Source organism: Nicotiana sylvestris, chromosome 10 (genome assembly GCF_000393655.2).
Source record: "Nicotiana sylvestris chromosome 10, ASM39365v2, whole genome shotgun sequence".
In the NCBI taxonomy this organism is placed as follows: domain Eukaryota; kingdom Viridiplantae; phylum Streptophyta; class Magnoliopsida; order Solanales; family Solanaceae; genus Nicotiana; species Nicotiana sylvestris.
In genome coordinates this window covers 15,028,495-15,045,653 of record NC_091066.1, presented here as the reverse complement: position 1 = coordinate 15,045,653, position 17,159 = coordinate 15,028,495, and the positions used below count along the sequence as shown (strand labels likewise).

Below are 17,159 nucleotides of genomic sequence, written 5' to 3'. Positions count from 1 at the left end.
CTTTTAAAAATTAAAATATATAAAATTACAATTATACCCTTTACCATCTTCCCTCTTGCATCTCTTTCTCTTCGTCGGCGACAACAACCAGACCTCTGCCATCTAATTCAAACAAAAACTAGAAGCCCCAATCAAATGCTCCTAGCTTCTAATTTCTAAATATTTTCGAGATACAAATTCGAGTACCAAATATTGGAATCTTTTGCAAAAAACTTATTAAGATTTGATCCAAACACCAAAAACAATTAGTTGTACTAGAATATTGGTTCTTCTTAAGCAAACCTACAACCCTCTCCAATGATATATAATGGTAAGTGGGTTCCTTCATGGTTGCTTTCAACAGGTGTAAGGGGAAAAAGGAAGAGAAGAGAAAAAGTTGCTTCAATGGTGAAGGTATGGTGATTTTTCGACAGGTGAGTGTTGATTGATTTTAGGATGATGGAGAAGTTGTGGAGCATCAATGGTGGACGATGGAGAGGTCTGGATGGGCTCTCAACGGGCAGGTGGTGGATTAGTGTAGAAAAATAAAAAAGAAAGAAACTAAAAAAAAGGAAAGAAAGAAAGAAATTTTATTGTAATCGTTGGATAGATTTCACTAAATCTGAACCGTTTAAATAAAATATCAGACATATAATTTTTTAATGTTCAGATGCCTCATTTTGTTTGTAAACACGCGCTAGCCACATAGGCAAAGAGGTGTGTATTAGACACACTTTAAAAGGGTTGAGTGTGTAAGATGATTTTCGTGGTCAGAAAGTGTGTAACAAGGATTTGGTCCAAAGTTCAGGGGGGAACTTATGTATTTTGCCCATATAGTATATATAGTATGTATAATATGTATTGCCTTATATATATGTGTGTGTATGTGTGTGTGTATGTGTGTGTATATATATATATAGTTTATATGTATTAGATATATATATACTATATCAAATTTAAACACAAAATAAATTGCAAAGAAATATTCAAGTGAATGTCTTATATATTTTACTATTACGACATTAACAAAGAATGACAATATCTTTCTTAGTCTTCCTCCCCCAATGGAATGAGCACAACAAGGTACTAATACCACCATTAAAAGGAAAAAAACTAAGGAAGATGTGCTAAAATACAAGCTACATGTTAGTCTATGTATTATCTCTAACAAAACTCATAAATCCTTCAAGGTCCGGAGGAATTTCCGTTGGTGGTGGTGGAAAAAAAGCTTGCTCATCACCGCTTTCGGGCGAAGTAGCATCCTGCGCAAGTTCCGCTAACATTTCTTCATAAGCTTCATCTATCTCCGATTGTGATTCTGCAAGTCCAAAATTTCTTCTTTCCGAACGGATCCAATCTCTGAAGAGTACTGATTTTTCCAAACTCTCCCTCATAGACGCTCTATGATCACCGATTTGAAGTTTCGCTTGACTGAATGCGCTCTTCGATGCCACTTTTGATGCTTGAACACTTAAAATATCTCGAGTCATCCTTGAAAGAACCGGATAGTGTTTTTGTTTGTCCTTCCACCATTCCAAAACATCGAAGGAGCCGTCGTGATTCTTTGATTCAAGTCCCTGCGACAAATAAACTTGAAGCTCATTTAGTTGTGAACTATCACCAAAATTATCACCTTGAAACCCCTGAACTCCGTCCAAGAACTAAGAGCTTTTAGGCCCGCAGTTCTTTTAGATGCTTGCGAACTAGACAAAGTAAGAGTTGGAATATTTGGTCTAGCTTGATCTAAGGCAAGTTGATAAACATTATAAATTGTTTGAGCATTTATTTCAATTGAGGCTTTTGCATCTCCAAGTGTAGCAAATTCCTCAGCTGAAAGTGATAAAGCGTTATAAATTTTTGAATACCAAAAGTGAGGACCTCCTAATTTCATTGTAGGATTTAACAATGCAGCAACACCAAAAATAGGGGGGATAGGGAAAAAATATTTTTTAAACTTAGCTTTCATAGAATTAATAGCTTTCTTGATAAATTACTCCACCCTCTGAAAATTGAGTAAATAAATCTACAAGTGCTGCAATATAAACTAAACAGTTAGAAATAGTAGGATAATATTGGCCAGATAATTCATTTGTAGCAATATGAAATTGTTCTAAAAAGTCTACAAGCATTTTAACATTACTCCAATCTTGATTTGTAAGGTGCTCATCATCATCATCATCACCATCACCTACACGAGCATTATACGTTGCGCTTATTGGGTTCCTATATTCATATGCAACAACTAAACTTTCATACATGTAATTCCATCTAGTCGGACAAGGTTTAGGAACCTTTCTTTCTCTAAGGCTAAAGTCATCACATTTTTTAAAATAGTCTCTAAATCTACTTCTACGGTTTGAATAAAAAAACCGATTAAGAACCATTTTAATCTTTTCAATTTCTACATTTAAAACTTTCATACCAACACCGACGATTAAATGGTAAATATGACAAATACATCTAACATGAAAAATATTACTAAATGCAGGATTTAGTGTAGTTGTAAGCAAGCCTATAGCGTTAGTGTTACTAGAAACATTATCCATTGAAACCGACATAATTTTATCTCTAATGCAAAAATATCTACAAATATCTGCAACTGTGTTAGCAATAAACTTACCTGTGCGGCGTGAATTAATTATTCTATAAGCAATAATGTGTTTTTGCATTATCCACACCTCATCTATCCAATGACTTGTAACAATTAGATAATCACAGTCATTACCACTTCTACCAATATCAGTAGTAATAGCAATGCGACAATCTATATGAGTAAATATAGCGCAAATATTGTTCATATTCATGTTTATATTTATAAATATCTCTCTTTACGGTTGCGCGAGGCCATCCTTTTGTCACGACCCATTTTCTGAACAAGCCGAGACCAGTACTCGATTACTAAACATGACCGAGCGAACCATCTCTGCTTATCAAATCTATTATAACACCATATTTTATATGCAACAAGGCAATACTCTAACCAAATACTTTTGATTAACTCAGATATTTCAATAAATCAACTCCAAAACTTTATTCGTAGTAACTACTGAATTACTGCTAAGTTATTATCAAAAACATCTGAATCTCAACCCAACGACTATGTCTATGAAACCTCTACTGATAAACTGACGCACTGCTCAGGACATAGATTTTATGGCCAGTTCTCTAAGTAACAAAGAAATAACTAAATAAAGATGACTCTAAGGAACACTCCACGAATAAAAGCGGAGCTCACCAATAGCACTGGAGAAGAAAGAAGTCCTAACTCGTAGCCTTCTCGCCTGCAAATTCGGTTCCTACGTTGTACCGCAGACCAACGTAGGTTCCCGAAAGAGAACGTCAGTACCATCCATTGTACTCAGTGGGTTTCAACAACAGGGGGCGAAACTTTAATAACATATACATTATGAGTAAAGGTTCTAAATGCATGTAAAGAATAGAGCTTATAAGAATAATTCTAATTAATTGCATAATAGCAGTTTATGAATATTCTAAAGGAAATTTTTTTCTTTTTCTTTCTAAAAAAAAAATACTTCACTTTGTACTTTGGGAGTTCCAACTATCCTGACTTAATTCTATCTCAGTCACCGTGTGATCGACACGGATTCGATCCCAACCTGATCGAATAGGCCCAATCCACGAGGTGTCACTCGCTTCATGATTCTCAGCGCTCATGTATCATACCTTAGCATGGCTAAGTAATTTCTCAGCAACGAGGCCCTCGGCTCGTGTGCTCCCTACTTTGGCACAAGTAGTTTCAGGAAGTCAATGCCTTGGTCAGGACCCTAGGCCTGGACGATGACCCCTTCTCAGAATAAAGGATACTCCCAAAAATCTTTTCTTTCTAAAACTTCTTCTTGTGATTTTTCAAGTCTAAATCTTTTATACATACTCATACTGGTATCCTTAAATGTAAGGCATGACATGAGAATGAAATAAACATTCAAAAGTATTTATAAAGGTTCTTGATCCTTCATGAATTTTCAACATGAAAATGGCATATAAGAATAACATAAAAATCTGAAATTTATGCACATATATCCAAAATAATCATCTAACCTTTAGCTAGAAAATAATTCTAAGCTAATAGGTACTTACTACTCCAATTAAGTATATATTAACTCTTTTATGCAATTCATCAAACACTTTGTGTGCGTGCTTTTGTGAGTTAAACCACTTTAGTAAAAGGGTTATATCAACTCAACTCAAAACTCCTTGAGCCAATACATAGAGCCCAGTCCAATTTATACCCGTCAAACAATTGATTCTACAACAACCAGTGCATTTTAATTAATTTTAAAGTACTACATTTAAATATGAAATTTATTGTTGATATAGAGAAAGAAGTGAATTAACTATTCAATTCTTACCTACTACTACTGTAAGGTAATTGACAATAGGGAATTTATATACCTGAGTTAAAGAATTCGTAATTTGTAAAGAACCCTAGAATTTTTTTTTTGTTGCTGCCTGCGTGCCTTGCGTTCGCTGCTGAACGGAACAACGTTTTGATTCTTTTTCCCGTATAAGAATTGCGTGAATGAATAAAAGTTTAAATCTTCTGCTTTTTTTTCGTATAAGAGTCCTCACCCTCCAGGCCTTTTAAATCTTGACTTGATTAAGGTTTTTTAAGCCTTTTGAAAAGGCAGATATGTTTTTTTTTTTTTTTTTTTTGTATAAGGCTTTAAGCCTTTGTTTACAATAGCCACTTTATGGGCTTTAGGTTAATCCTTTTTTTAAAAAAACTTAACTAATAATTAATGATATCCACTTTTAATAATTAATAATATTAAAACTATTATACTTTTTCAGTCATTACCATTTCTATATCAGTAGTAATAGCAATGCGACAATCTATATGAGTAAATAAATAGCGCAAATATTGTTCATATTCATGTTTATATTTATAAATATCGCTCTTTACGGTTGCGCGAGGCCATCCTTTATAAGTAGGATTAAAAACTCTTCTAATATAATGCACAAAATGAGGGTTAGAAGGAAAACTATAGGGTAAGCACATAACAGTAACCATTTTTGCCAATTCTTCACGATCTTTATTTGGATCATAATATAAAATGCCACCGGTAACAGTGTTAATTCCCGGTTGAACTAGATTTGAACCTGTACTAGGGTTAACCGTAGTATCTACACTTGTCCCCTCTTGCGCAGCTTTCATTTGTAAAAATCTAGCTTTATCTCTAGGGTGTTTCAATATGTGTCTAGTCAAACTACCCGTACCGCTACGGTCTCCAGTAAATTTATGAACTAGTTGAGACCCACAAGTTTTACACTTAGTCTTATTTTGTTCTCTTAGTTGAGTAAAAAAGTGTCAAACAAGAGATGTTTCAGGCTGTTTAGCAGGTTGTCTATTAAAAGTAGGGGTTACTACAAGAGGGTCAGGCGGGACATCATTTGGGTTATTAACAAGACTTGTAGGTGTATCATCTAAATCTGGTTGCGTTTCATCTAAATCATCATTTTACTCATCATTTTCAAAGATAGTTTCATTAGGATAAAGAACATTCATAACTTCTTCATTTAATTGTTGACCTAGTGCAACATCATGGCAAAATTGACTATCGGAAAATTGAAAACAAGGGTTATCACTATCAAGAATAACAGGTGGAAGAGGACGGGTAACAGGCCTGGGTTAGGGAGCCAGGGGAAGAGTAGTAGCTTGGCTACTAGATTCACCAATTTTAGATTTTCCCTTACCGTTACCACCAAAAGTTTTTTTCAAAGAAAATGCCATATTAATTATAATTATACTAAATAAAACTAATAAAACTATAATATTAAAACTTAAGAGTTGGAACGAGTTTACCGAATTGACGAACAACTTCTTGAAAATTGAATATCGTTGAAAACTTGAATACTTCAATTCACCAACTTCACAATTTTTCACGAAATTGCAATAATAAAGTAAGCAATTATAGAAGAAAATTAGAGAGAGATTGATGAATTTGTGAGTAAAAATGAAAGAATGGGAGGGTATTTATAGTTGAGAATTGGGAAAAAGTGTAATTATAAAAAGTTTGGGGGCCAAATGGCTATTTTTTAAAGTGCCAAACGGTTGAATTTTGATGGCCAACGGCTAGATTTTAAATATCTGACCGTCGGTCATTTTTTTAAAAAAAAAAATTAAAAATAGCCGTTGGGGCCGTTTGGCCCATTGGGCCCGGTTGAACCGGCCCAGGCCCGCCTGCCGATCCCGGGCTCATGGGCTATTTGGGTTGGACCGGCCCGCTATGGGCTTATGCACCACTAGAGACGGAGCCGCTTGAACCAGCCCGTTTGGCCAGCAGGCCCGGGCCGGGCCCGGACCACAGTACAACCTTACCCTGGGCCAACAATTACAGGACCTTTTACGAGTTATGTTCACATTTTGTTGAATAACTAAGGAGACCTAAATGGAAAAACTTAGCTGCCAATGCAAATGCCAGTTACATAGAGAATGCACTCTTACCAATCCTTTCCCCGACAGATTACCAGTTCATGTTTCACAGTTTGCTATTTTAAAAATTGCCCCTAAATCTGCATGGAAACCATAAGAAACAAACATGTGGAAAATGAGTACGAAGTTTCCTATATAGACAGACTAATGAAGCCTATAACCCACATACAAATTAAACCACGAAGTAAGTAAATTGATCGCTATAGGACATATTAGCAAAGCATTTTCCTACAAGAAAAAAAATGTTTAATAACATGTTAATGAAGCATCTAATGAACCAAAATTATGTGTACATAATTCTTTTGTAGATAAAGAAACAGTTGAAAGTAGATTGTATATGCCGGTCCTCAAAATGTCACAGCTGGGTAATTATCCAATATAATTGGCGTTGAACTAAAATACCACCTTTGTCATCCCACCTTTTGACAACCTTTAGGGTAAGCGAGCTGGTTTTTGAAGTACAAATAACCCAAAGCAAAAGCTAGTTGAAAAAATTTCAGCTTTCCCAGTTTTACATCCTTAGTGTGTATAGATTAAGTGGGTTATCTATCGAGGTAAGAAATATATTAGACAGAGACTTGTGATGTTTGACAAAAGTATCATTAATGAAGATGTTACAAGAAACCATGTTATGATAGAATCTTTAAAGAATAGATGCTTTTTCCGTTTTGTAAAAATGGATCAAAACTTTTTGAGCCTGTCCACTGAAGAAAGTAGGTCCACAAGTCAATATGCTGGGATGCTTACTTTCCATCAGTTGGAATGTGGAGATTGATCATAAAATCTGGCAACATTACATGGGTTTAAGCATTTCCATGATTTATTGACAATTATTCTGTGTGATTTGAAGGTCATAATGCTACAGTTTTGTGTTACCAATGACAACATTCCATTGTTAATCAGTGACTTTATCTAATGCCAAGGACAGATCCAGTTCCATACATACTAAAAAGTGAACAAGTCTAGTTCACAATATGAAGAAGTGACTTCATTGCCAGTTAGTTCATTTGATCAGGGAAAGCATAAAAAGGAAGAAAACAAAGCAAGGGCAGACTTAAGATTAGCACTAGAACAAAAAAGTTCCAAACAAGAACCACACGAATAATATCTCAATAATGGAAGAAAAGTATTCAAATACACATACTTGACAGGAGAGAGTAACGGCTGGGGAAAGATTTGAATAAGAGAGGACCTGGATCAGGGATTTTTAATGTAGTTGCACAAAGCTCTTGACTTGGACAAGCTTCATTTTCTAGCAGATTTCAAATAGGGGACCTTGCAATCTGAAAATTGAAGATGGATGAAATTTTCAAAAGATCAAATAGGCTTGAACAATCCAACTAAAAGATGTATTTGCTTAAACTTGGGACTTTTGCTCAGCAGCTGCTATACCTTCAGGGGTCTCCTCAGTAATTTTGCTTGCCAACCTAGAAACTCATAGCTGCCAATGCAAATGCAAGTTGAGCAGAGAGTGGGTTCTTGTCAACCCAACCATGAACCAGTACTTTGAGCTCCATAGTTGCAACTATTTCTGCAAGTGTTACTACATCTGCTAGCAAAACATATAAACATGGGGGACAAGTGAGTATGATGTGTTTAATGTAGACAGTGAAGCTTATAATTCTATCGAAAGCAAATTAACTAGGTATTTTATCATACTCAACTGAAGTCCATTCCCTTCTACCAATAATCTCCGCATGAACAAATACCATCCTGGAAATGATGGTAACGGATAGGATCTCTTATGACAATGCTCCGACGCTCTATCTGTGCCAAAAGTTTCGCGAATAAATGGCAATCTCCACAGATCCTGAGATTCTTCCTGATTCTAATGGTCTTCTCTCTAGACAGGCTCAATACACCAAAGGCAACAGCTATTTTCTCACTGTGGTAAAGAAGTGAGTCTTCCATCTGTTCACCTTCAAGATCTTGCAAGACAAAGTTTGTGTCTGGAACATATCCCACCTCCTTTAATCTCCAAATAATCTGATTTAGCTCTTTTTTAATTTCCTCTATTTGTGGATGGGAGTTGTCTCCCATAATAAAAGCATGGATCTGCTTGTTCACTTCAACCCAGCTGCATCCCGGTTCCTTCTTCACTCCTCTTTCCCTCATGGACTTTCTTAAGTCCACAACGTCCTCCCATTTGTGAGTGTGCGCATAAATATTAGATAGTAATATGTAAGTTCCTGCATCACTTGGATCCAGCTTTATAATTTGTTTGGCAGCATATTCAGCTAAATCCATTTTTCGATGTACTCTGCAGGCACCAAGCAATGTTCTCCATGTCACAGCATCTGGTTCACATTCCATTTCATGGATTAATTTAACCGCTTCATCTAGCTTCCCAGATCTTCCAAGAAGATCAACCATGCAACCGTAATGTTCTCTTCCTGGATCAATACCAAAGAGCTTCTTCATTGAGCGGAAGTAATATTGACCATCTTCTACCAGTCCTGCATGGCTGCAAGCAAATAAGACTCCAAGAACAGTGATGTAGTTTGGTTTGATCCCTGAGACTTTCATCTCCTTGAGTAATTCCAGTGCTTTTCTGCTGAAACCATTCTGGGCGTAGCCTATGATCATGGTGCTCCAGGAGATCACGTCCTTCTCTACCATCCGAGTAAATATTTTGTGGGCATCTTCCAAATTGCCACACTTGCAATACATGTCCAAAAGTGCATTGTTAAGGATTAGGTCCCGCTGGAACTTGAGTACATGAACATGGACTTGACTTCCCACTTCTAAAAGTGCCAAACTAGTACAAGCTCTAAGAACACTTGTCAAGGTTGACTGATCAGCTGAGAATCCAGCTCTCTTCATTCTTTTGAAGAGAGTCAAAGCGTCATCCCCATCACTGTTTTGTGCAAATCCACCAATAATGGAGTTCCAGACAACAAGATCCCCTGTCACCATCTCATTAAAGGTGCACAATGCACACTCGAGTTGACCCATTTTGGAGTAAACATCAATAAGAGCACTTCGGACAAATACGTCAAACTCCAGACCAACTTTGAGTATGCTGCAGTGGAGCTGCCTAAGATTGGACAGGTCATCACAAGCTCTCAGAACAGAAGAGTAAGTAAACATATTAGGTCTCACACCATCTCTCAGCATGAGGATCAAAAACTCCAAAGCCTTGTTGTTGATCTTAGCGCTAGAGTAGGCAGCTATCATTGTAGTCCAGGAGACAACATTTCTGTCAGACATTTGATCAAATAAAGCTTGTGCTTCGTCCAGCATGTTAAACTTCACATACATGTTAATAAGTGTGTTAACAAGGAACGTTTTTGGTTCATAACCATTGGAGAACACATGCTGGTGGACCCGTTTGCCTTGTTCGATTGCGCCACGAGCCAAGCAGCACTTAATGAGTTCAGAGTAGGTGACAGCATCAGCCCATATCTTGTGAATTTGCAAGGAATTTAATGCTTTCATAGCCCCGGGAAGATCCCTTTGATAGCAGTAAGTAGTAAACTCATTGAGCAGATCATTACATTTTATTGATCCTGTCTCATTCTGCCATTTGGTTGCTGCACCAGAATAACAGCGCAGATATTGAAGCAGATGTCCAAGTGCAAAGAGTGGAGGAGATGGACCAATAGAAACCAAACCGAGTACTGGTATCAGTTTGGCTTTGAATCTCAGTACAGATTTCATCTCATTTTATGCTGTAGGACTCTGAAGATTTTCAGAAAGGCAATACAGTATGAGCGACAACAGTAATTACCAATCAAGTACCTTACACAAATTTTCTTTCAACATAATTAAAAGGTAGCCTGGTGCACTAAGCTCCTGCAATGTGTGGGGTTCGGGGAAGCTGGACCACGTTGGGTCTTATGCACGCAGCTTTATCTTGCAGTTCTGCAAGAGGCTGTTTTCGCGGCATGAACCTGTGACCTCCTGACAATATAATTGAAATGTAAAATTTGCAACTCATACTATTTTAGATGTAATTTCTACTATTCGAGTAACTCCTATTTCAGAAAGTTTTATCCACGTTTAACCTCCAAAAGAAGGTCAATCTAAAATCATGAATTCTAAAAACATTCAGTAGAAATTTTTAGCAACTCATATAAGGGCAATAAACTCTCCAAGTTCAGACCTTTTTTTTCTTGTATGTATTTTTCCCCTCTTAACAATCAATTTATGTTTAACTATAGTGAATAAGAGAGATATAAATTTGCTAATCTAATTAATTTTGGCTATGAACCTGCTCGCAAAAAGTTATGTTCAATGTTTTCCAGGTTAATATAGAAAGCAAGATATGCATATAATCAAATAGGTTGTACGCATTGCATAAGAGTAACAAGTAGGAACACAATTCGTACTCACACTTTACAGAAATGAGACCGTGACACGAAGATTCAGCGTAGGCAATTTTGAAGAATTGGGATGTTGAAACTAAGAAGTTGTCTAATTTAAAGCAATTTCCAGCTGCGAGAAATTGAGGAACGGCGATTAAATCATACTCGTAACTTTGAGAAAATGACAAAATGGTGTCTTATGTTTGGGATAGGCCTAAATTGTCCCTTCAATATATTCCCGAACAGTTTTGATCCTTAAAAGTTTGGCAAAAGTAAACACTTTTGGTACAACCGAAAATATTTTCCCATTTTTCATTGTTGGGTTGCACAAAATAGTTTGGAAAATATTTTCCTAGGTATCACATTTTTTTGAAATCGGAGGAAAATGACTTCCCTAAAAAAAGTTAGGAAAACATTTTCCAAAAACTCCTCCTACCCTCACATCTAACCCTAACCCTCGCGCCCTTCTCTCCCCTACCATACCTCTCCTACCCACCCTCTCCAAAAAGGCTTTTTTCTAGATTTCATTTTTTTTTTTCGTCATTACCCACCCCCTCCCCCTCCCCTCCCCACCCCCCACTCTTATCCCCCTCCCCTCCAAAAAAAATATTTATTTTTACTTTTTTTATATATATTTTTAAATTTCTGTTTTTCTTTTTTCTGCACCATGATACACTGTCTATTTCCTTCTTGTGCCGAGGATCTACCAGAAACAGCATCTCTACTCCTTCGGAGTAGGGGTAAGGTCTGCATACACACTACCCTCCCCAGACCCCACCTGTGAGATCTCACTGGGTGGTGGTTGTTGTTGTTGTTGTCGTTTTTCTGCACCACCCACCCCCACCCCACTACCCCCCCTGCACAAAAATTGTTTTTTTAACTTTTTTTTCTATTTTCAAATTTTTGTTTTTAGCGTTTTTGTGCAACCCCTTCCTCCCGCCCCCGCAAAAAAAAATATTGTTTTATATATATTTTTAATTCTAGTTTTTTTCATTTTTCAGTTTACAGGTTCGTAATTTTACAAGTTCAAAGTTATAAGTACGGAGGTTTATGTATTTGGAAGTTTATGGGTTTAGAAATTATAAAGTTTACGGGTTCAAAAGTTTAGCGGTTCGGAAGTTTATGAAATTTGTGGGTTTCGGAAGGTTGTTGGTTCGAAAGTTTATGGCGTCATGTTTATTGTATCTAAATTATTTATGAATACTCTTGAGAAGTTATTTTCCTTAATTTACGTACCAAACACCAAAAAATGAGTAAGATTACTAGTTTTCCAAGAAAATATTTTCTACGGAAAACATTTTCCGTTATACCAAACACACCCTTAGTCTTCGTCAAATCTTTTCTTCTCATCGCTCCCTTTAAATTTAACAACAAAAGTTTGTTATATATTTGACAAACTCCAAAAGCATTCACTTTTATCAAACTTAAACGACCAAAACTGTTCAGAATTATTTTAGACCTATTTCTAAACATAAGAGGCCATTTTAAAATTATTTTGTCGTAATCAATGAGTACCATTATGGAACAATTGGTGTCACTACATTGTTGATCTCCGTTTCATAACATCATCTTTTTGAGTGAAACGATGAAAATCTACTAAATCGGGGGAGCAAGAAGAGACTATAGGCCAACTGATGGTTAAACAAATAAATGATGCAGTAATTTGCACCAAGAAAGAAAAAAAATAAAAAAGGAATAGACAGTCGAACACAGTAAACTTATAAGCCAGCAACCTCACTTGTGGCTGCTGCGACATGACCTCTTTGCTAAAAGATAACATGCTTATGTTTCTTTTTCTTTTACATAACGGTGGTGTCGCGACCAACTTGCACGCACTACAATTAGACCAATAAGGGATCATTTGGTAGGATATATTTGGGAAATATAAAACATGTATTAGCTTTGATATTATTAATCCCTTGTTTGATAGTGTTTTTCAACCTTATATATAACAATATTACACCCTATTCAGTACTATTCTTAATAATTCTTATACATAATAATAACCATGATTTTTAATACATGGATAAGCATAAATAAAGATAGAAACTGCCCGTTCAGAACCTTTAATACACCAAATCAAATAGTCGTTATAAAATAATCTCAATATAACTAATCTCAGCATTACTAATACACTCTATTCAGTACTATTCTTATGCACCCAACCAAACAACCCCAAAGTATGTTTTACCTTCCACCAGTATGTATCCTAGATCAATTAAGGACAATATCACGTAGGTTGCTACTTAAGTTTGGCCTAACTGATTGTGAAGTAGCACCAAATAGGTTCCAAAGAGTACTGCACAGCAAACACTACTATACAGTATTAAAAGCATATTACATCAAAACCACTGTTCAGGGCGGAATTAAAAAATTGATCTTTCATTTCGCCCACGGCACAGTATATCAGGTTGAGGGCAAAGGGAACAGAAAGGAAAATTTCACGGGAGCGAACGTAAACTCATATCACAAGAGATCTTATGCTCGCAGGAGATAACATCTCACATCCATTATTCTATCAGAGTCTATTCAACTTTCATTGGGAACAAACTTGTTCGTTTAACAAATCATCGTATATAAACCACTAAAATTTAATACATCATACATCCATATCGAGAGTGATAAAAGCTCCCTTACGAACAAAAAGTTGGTCACAAGTACCAGAACTTAATCAGAGAAAAGGTATAGGAAGCCTTAACAGAAGCAATAAATACTATGCTCCATTCTCTGTTCTTGAGATCATTTTCTGAGCCAACATCTTTTCTATTATCATCTTGAGTGCAGGGGCACTTGCGCGACACTTATCATCTGAAAAGCAAGATCGTCCTTCTTCAGCTGCTTTACATAGCTGAGGATCCAGGGGTACTTTCCCAAGAAAAGGGACACCCATATCACCGCACATCTTTGCTGCACCTCCACCACTGCTATCAAAAACTTCACTAAAAGCAACCAAGTTTAGCATTTCCGGGGCTTTTTCTCTCATATAAGCCATGGCCCACTCGGTCATGTCTTTTTGCTCACCAGTCTCTGTCATTCTCATGAATTTGAATTCTGTGAGTGGTTGGGAAAGACCACTCATGTTCTCAACAACACCAAGAACCTCCACCCCAACTTTCTTACAAAAACTAACTTCTTTCCTCACATCTATCAGCGATACCTGTTGTGGGGTGGTGACTATAACTGCACCATCTATTCCAGTTGCTTGTAGGAATTGAACAATTGAAATATGCTCATCTGAGGTCCCAGGTGGAGCATCAACCACAAGAAAATCAAGCTCTCCCCAATAAACTTCTTTGAGAAATTGCTTAATTAGCCCATTCTTGCGGGGGCCTCTCCATATGACAGCTTCATCAGGGTTGGGGAGCATGAAACCAATCGACATAACCCCAAGGTTAGACTCAACATAAACAGGGGACCATCCAATGTTGCTCTGGTGAATTTCTTGCCCTTCTAGACCAAGCATCTTTGGGATGCTGGGGCCACATATATCAATGTCAAGAAGACCCACTTGAAAATCCATAGCCGCCAATGCAAAAGCAAGTTGAGCTGAGAACGTACTCTTACCAACACCGCCCTTACCAGACAAAACCAGTATTTTGTGCTTCACAGTTGCCATTCTTTCTACTATGGCAACCAAGTCTGCATGAAACCAGATACACAAAAAGTTGGAAAACGAGTAACATATGTTTAAATAAAGCCTATTCTGCTATCACGCACAAAAGTTGACAGGTAAAATTTAAGCAATTAGGAAAAACAACAGCTGGAATATACAGCACACATTGGACCTCAGAAATGTCCCAACTTCGTACTTAAACAATCTAGTCAGTATTACACTATCGACCAAATTATCATTCAACTTTCGAGAACCTAGGGTGTCTGCAAACTAGGTCTCAGTATCAAACAAATTAATTCATTAGAAAGCGTCACTCAACAATATTGAAGCTTCCTTAGTTACTTACTGCAACACATAAGAGCTACTTGAGTTACACTATGTGTGTGTGTGTGTGTATAACAAAAATTAATGTACCAAGACAATAGTTCTAAAATTAGAAAACGTAACATCTGAATGAGAACTAGATGCCTCTGCCTGGGAGGTGCTTGATTTGATTTAAACATTCTATAGTGTGAATGTTCGCACATTTTGTGTAGAGAAGATCCTTTCTTTCTCTCTTCTAGATTAACAAAAATGAGTCATGGTGGTAGCAGTATAATTTTATTGTTGCTCATTCCACAAAAATGAATCTTCAGAAAAATAGAATTCCTTCAACTTCTTCTTAATTGCCTTCTTGCTGCACAGACTAAAAACCCCTGTCCTACCAATCATTGCAAAGCATACACTTTGATGCTCCGTATTTCTCTTTCTTTCTCCATATGACATGCAAAGTTAAGTCTTTCTTTTTTTTGATTGGTAAAGTTTATGTCTTTCAGTGATCTTCAGTTAAAAGTGTATCCTTTCTTTCTTAAACTCATTCCCAAGTTAAGGATTTAAAATTCTGAACTAATTCCTGAGTTGATGATCTTAATAAGATTCAGACAAATTGAATTAAGCATCCTTCCTTTATGACGTTAGGTACTGTATGAGCATGGGTATATAGCCAAGGACATCAAAAAGACATAATGCAATAAAGAACAAACATGACTGAAATTACTGTGAAAAACTTTGGTTTCTAAAACAGCAAGCAGCCAACGATAATATATTGTATGCATATGTATCTTGTATTTCAGCAACAAGTGCACTCTAACTGCTAATTGTGCTTCATATGTAATGAAATTGCCGATAGTTACTTAATAATAGTCCCTCCATTGTGTTTCATTAACATAGTTTAACCACCCTGACTATTAAAAAAGAAAGATAAAGATATTATGCTGAGGTTACTTTGAACTATGTATATACACAATCTTGTAATAGTACTATAAGTGTTACCAAATGACTACATTCCGAATTCTAGAAGAAAGAAGCTTTTACCATTTTTATAATGTCAAACTAATTGGGACGGGATGCCTTTCTCTTAGCATTTGGAATAAAGCAATTGATTTTTTCCCATCCCCATAAGCTTTGGCGCGCAGAGTTAACCCCATAAGATACATAATCCAATCCAAGTGCGCACAAGCTAGCACGACACTAGGATATTAAAAAATAAAAGGAAGAACATTCCAAGCCACAAAAATTGACACCTAATATTTCAAGGCAAGAAAAAACAAGTTCAAACAAAGTATTTTACAAAATCATATTATGCACGATTAGAAGGGGAGCCTTGGCGTAACGAATAAAGTTGCTGCCATGTGACCAGGAGGTCACGGGTTCGAGTCGTGGAAACAACCTCTTACAGAAATGCAAGGTAAGGCTGCGTACAATAGACCCTTATGATCCAGCCCCTTTCCCGATCCCGCGCATAGCGGGAGCTTAGTGCACTGGGCTGCCCTTTTTTATATTATGCACGATTAAAGAGCAAAATAGTGATGGAAAAAATATTGGAAAAAGAAAAGACCTGGGTCAGGGCCTTTAGGAGCAGTAGCACAAATTTCTTGATTAGGGCATCCTTGGCAAGCATCCGATTTTCCTGCCGTTTCTGATTGTGGACCTGGGCAATCTGAAAAACCAAAAACAAAATAAAACAAATATAGCGCTAATAAACAATTAAATACAAGAAGATAACAACTTAAGCTTTAAATCAAAGAATATACATACGTTCAGGAGCATTTTCTGGGATTTCATTGGACCCTCCTCCGTTTTCCATCTTTTTCCCCTTAGCTTTATCAACCTGCAGGAGCAGCTAGAATTCAGCCCAAAGATTTAAACTTTAATTACTACTAAATCAGTAATTGCAAATTCCAGTACCTTTTTCTGCTGCAACAAGTCGATAGTTGTCGGTCTAAGGTTTTACAGAATTTAGGGAAATTTTTGTAGGCTTTTTTATGCCGCCTTTTAGAGAAATGGCTGTAAATTGTAATTCCTTTTGTATATTAGGGCTATTGAGTTTGAGTTTATATCACAGGAGAGAGATAAAGGAGGGACCACGCAAGTATGTGTTGCAATGGACGAGACTGCCCCTTCCTTAACTATACGTCTCGGATTTGAGCCGTGGGTATAGAAAAATGCTTGGTAGGGAGCGTTTCGTCGGAATGGAGCCCTACGCGGTGCAAATTCGGATATAGTCCCTCTTCAATGCAGGTACCGAACACTGGGTGGGAAACAAAAAGATAAAGAAGGAAATGTTTGACTTTTACTTTACTTGTTCCATTACGTTTGAGTGTAGATTAAAAGTAATCCCTTGAGTATGCATTGCATAGTTTGCACCCCTCAAATTTAGACAAAAATTAACAGTTTGGATCTTTATCTTTATCAAATATTTAATAAATTTTAAAAAATATGAAAAAAGTATTAGTAGAAACCTACATTAGAGGTGCAATTTGTAGTT

The 17,159-nt window shown here is 36.6% G+C and overlaps 2 protein-coding genes across 12 annotated transcripts; both read right to left on the bottom strand.

Annotated features, from left to right (window-relative positions):
* Positions 1-929: 929 nt before the first annotated feature.
* LOC104249927 (pentatricopeptide repeat-containing protein At2g03880, mitochondrial) lies at positions 930-10,902 on the bottom strand. 11 transcript variants are annotated; one of them, XM_009806455.2, is made up of 6 exons: positions 10,769-10,884; positions 8,098-10,336; positions 7,826-7,982; positions 7,578-7,716; positions 6,446-6,513; positions 930-3,275 (listed from the first exon to the last, which is right to left on the bottom strand). In XM_009806455.2, the coding sequence occupies exon 2, from the start codon at positions 10,091-10,093 to the stop codon at positions 8,114-8,116; it is 1,980 nt and encodes a 659-aa protein (XP_009804757.1). In that variant the 5' UTR covers positions 10,094-10,336; positions 10,769-10,884; the 3' UTR covers positions 930-3,275; positions 6,446-6,513; positions 7,578-7,716; positions 7,826-7,982; positions 8,098-8,113. The 11 variants fall into 11 exon arrangements, with proteins under 11 accessions (XP_009804757.1, XP_009804759.1, XP_070016147.1 ...); XM_009806457.2 differs by having other exon boundaries at positions 7,626-7,716; XM_070160048.1 differs by lacking the exon at positions 930-3,275 and adding an exon at positions 4,890-5,868.
* Positions 10,903-13,204: 2,302 nt separating this feature from the next.
* On the bottom strand, positions 13,205-16,739 carry LOC104249928 (cytosolic Fe-S cluster assembly factor NBP35-like). Its single transcript, XM_009806458.2, has 4 exons — positions 16,580-16,739; positions 16,430-16,502; positions 16,230-16,331; positions 13,205-14,379 (listed from the first exon to the last, which is right to left on the bottom strand). The coding sequence occupies exons 2-4, from the start codon at positions 16,476-16,478 to the stop codon at positions 13,454-13,456; spliced, it is 1,077 nt and encodes a 358-aa protein (XP_009804760.1). The 5' UTR covers positions 16,479-16,502; positions 16,580-16,739; the 3' UTR covers positions 13,205-13,453.
* Between the last annotated feature and the right edge of the window lie 420 nt (positions 16,740-17,159).

Bases quoted from the DNA above. Each gene is read 5' to 3' on its own strand.
- LOC104249927 (XM_009806453.2), bottom strand. From the start codon at position 10,093: ATGAAATCTGTACTGAGATTCAAAGCCAAACTGATACCAGTACTCGGT.
- LOC104249928 (XM_009806458.2), bottom strand. From the start codon at position 16,478: ATGGAAAACGGAGGAGGGTCCAATGAAATCCCAGAAAATGCTCCTGAA. The intron at 16,332-16,429 runs GTATGTATATTC...TTGGTTTTTCAG, and splicing joins CCCAGAAAATGCTCCTGAAC to ATTGCCCAGGTCCACAATCA. The intron at 14,380-16,229 runs GTCTTTTCTTTT...GGTTTCATGCAG, and splicing joins TCCTAAAGGCCCTGACCCAG to ACTTGGTTGCCATAGTAGAA.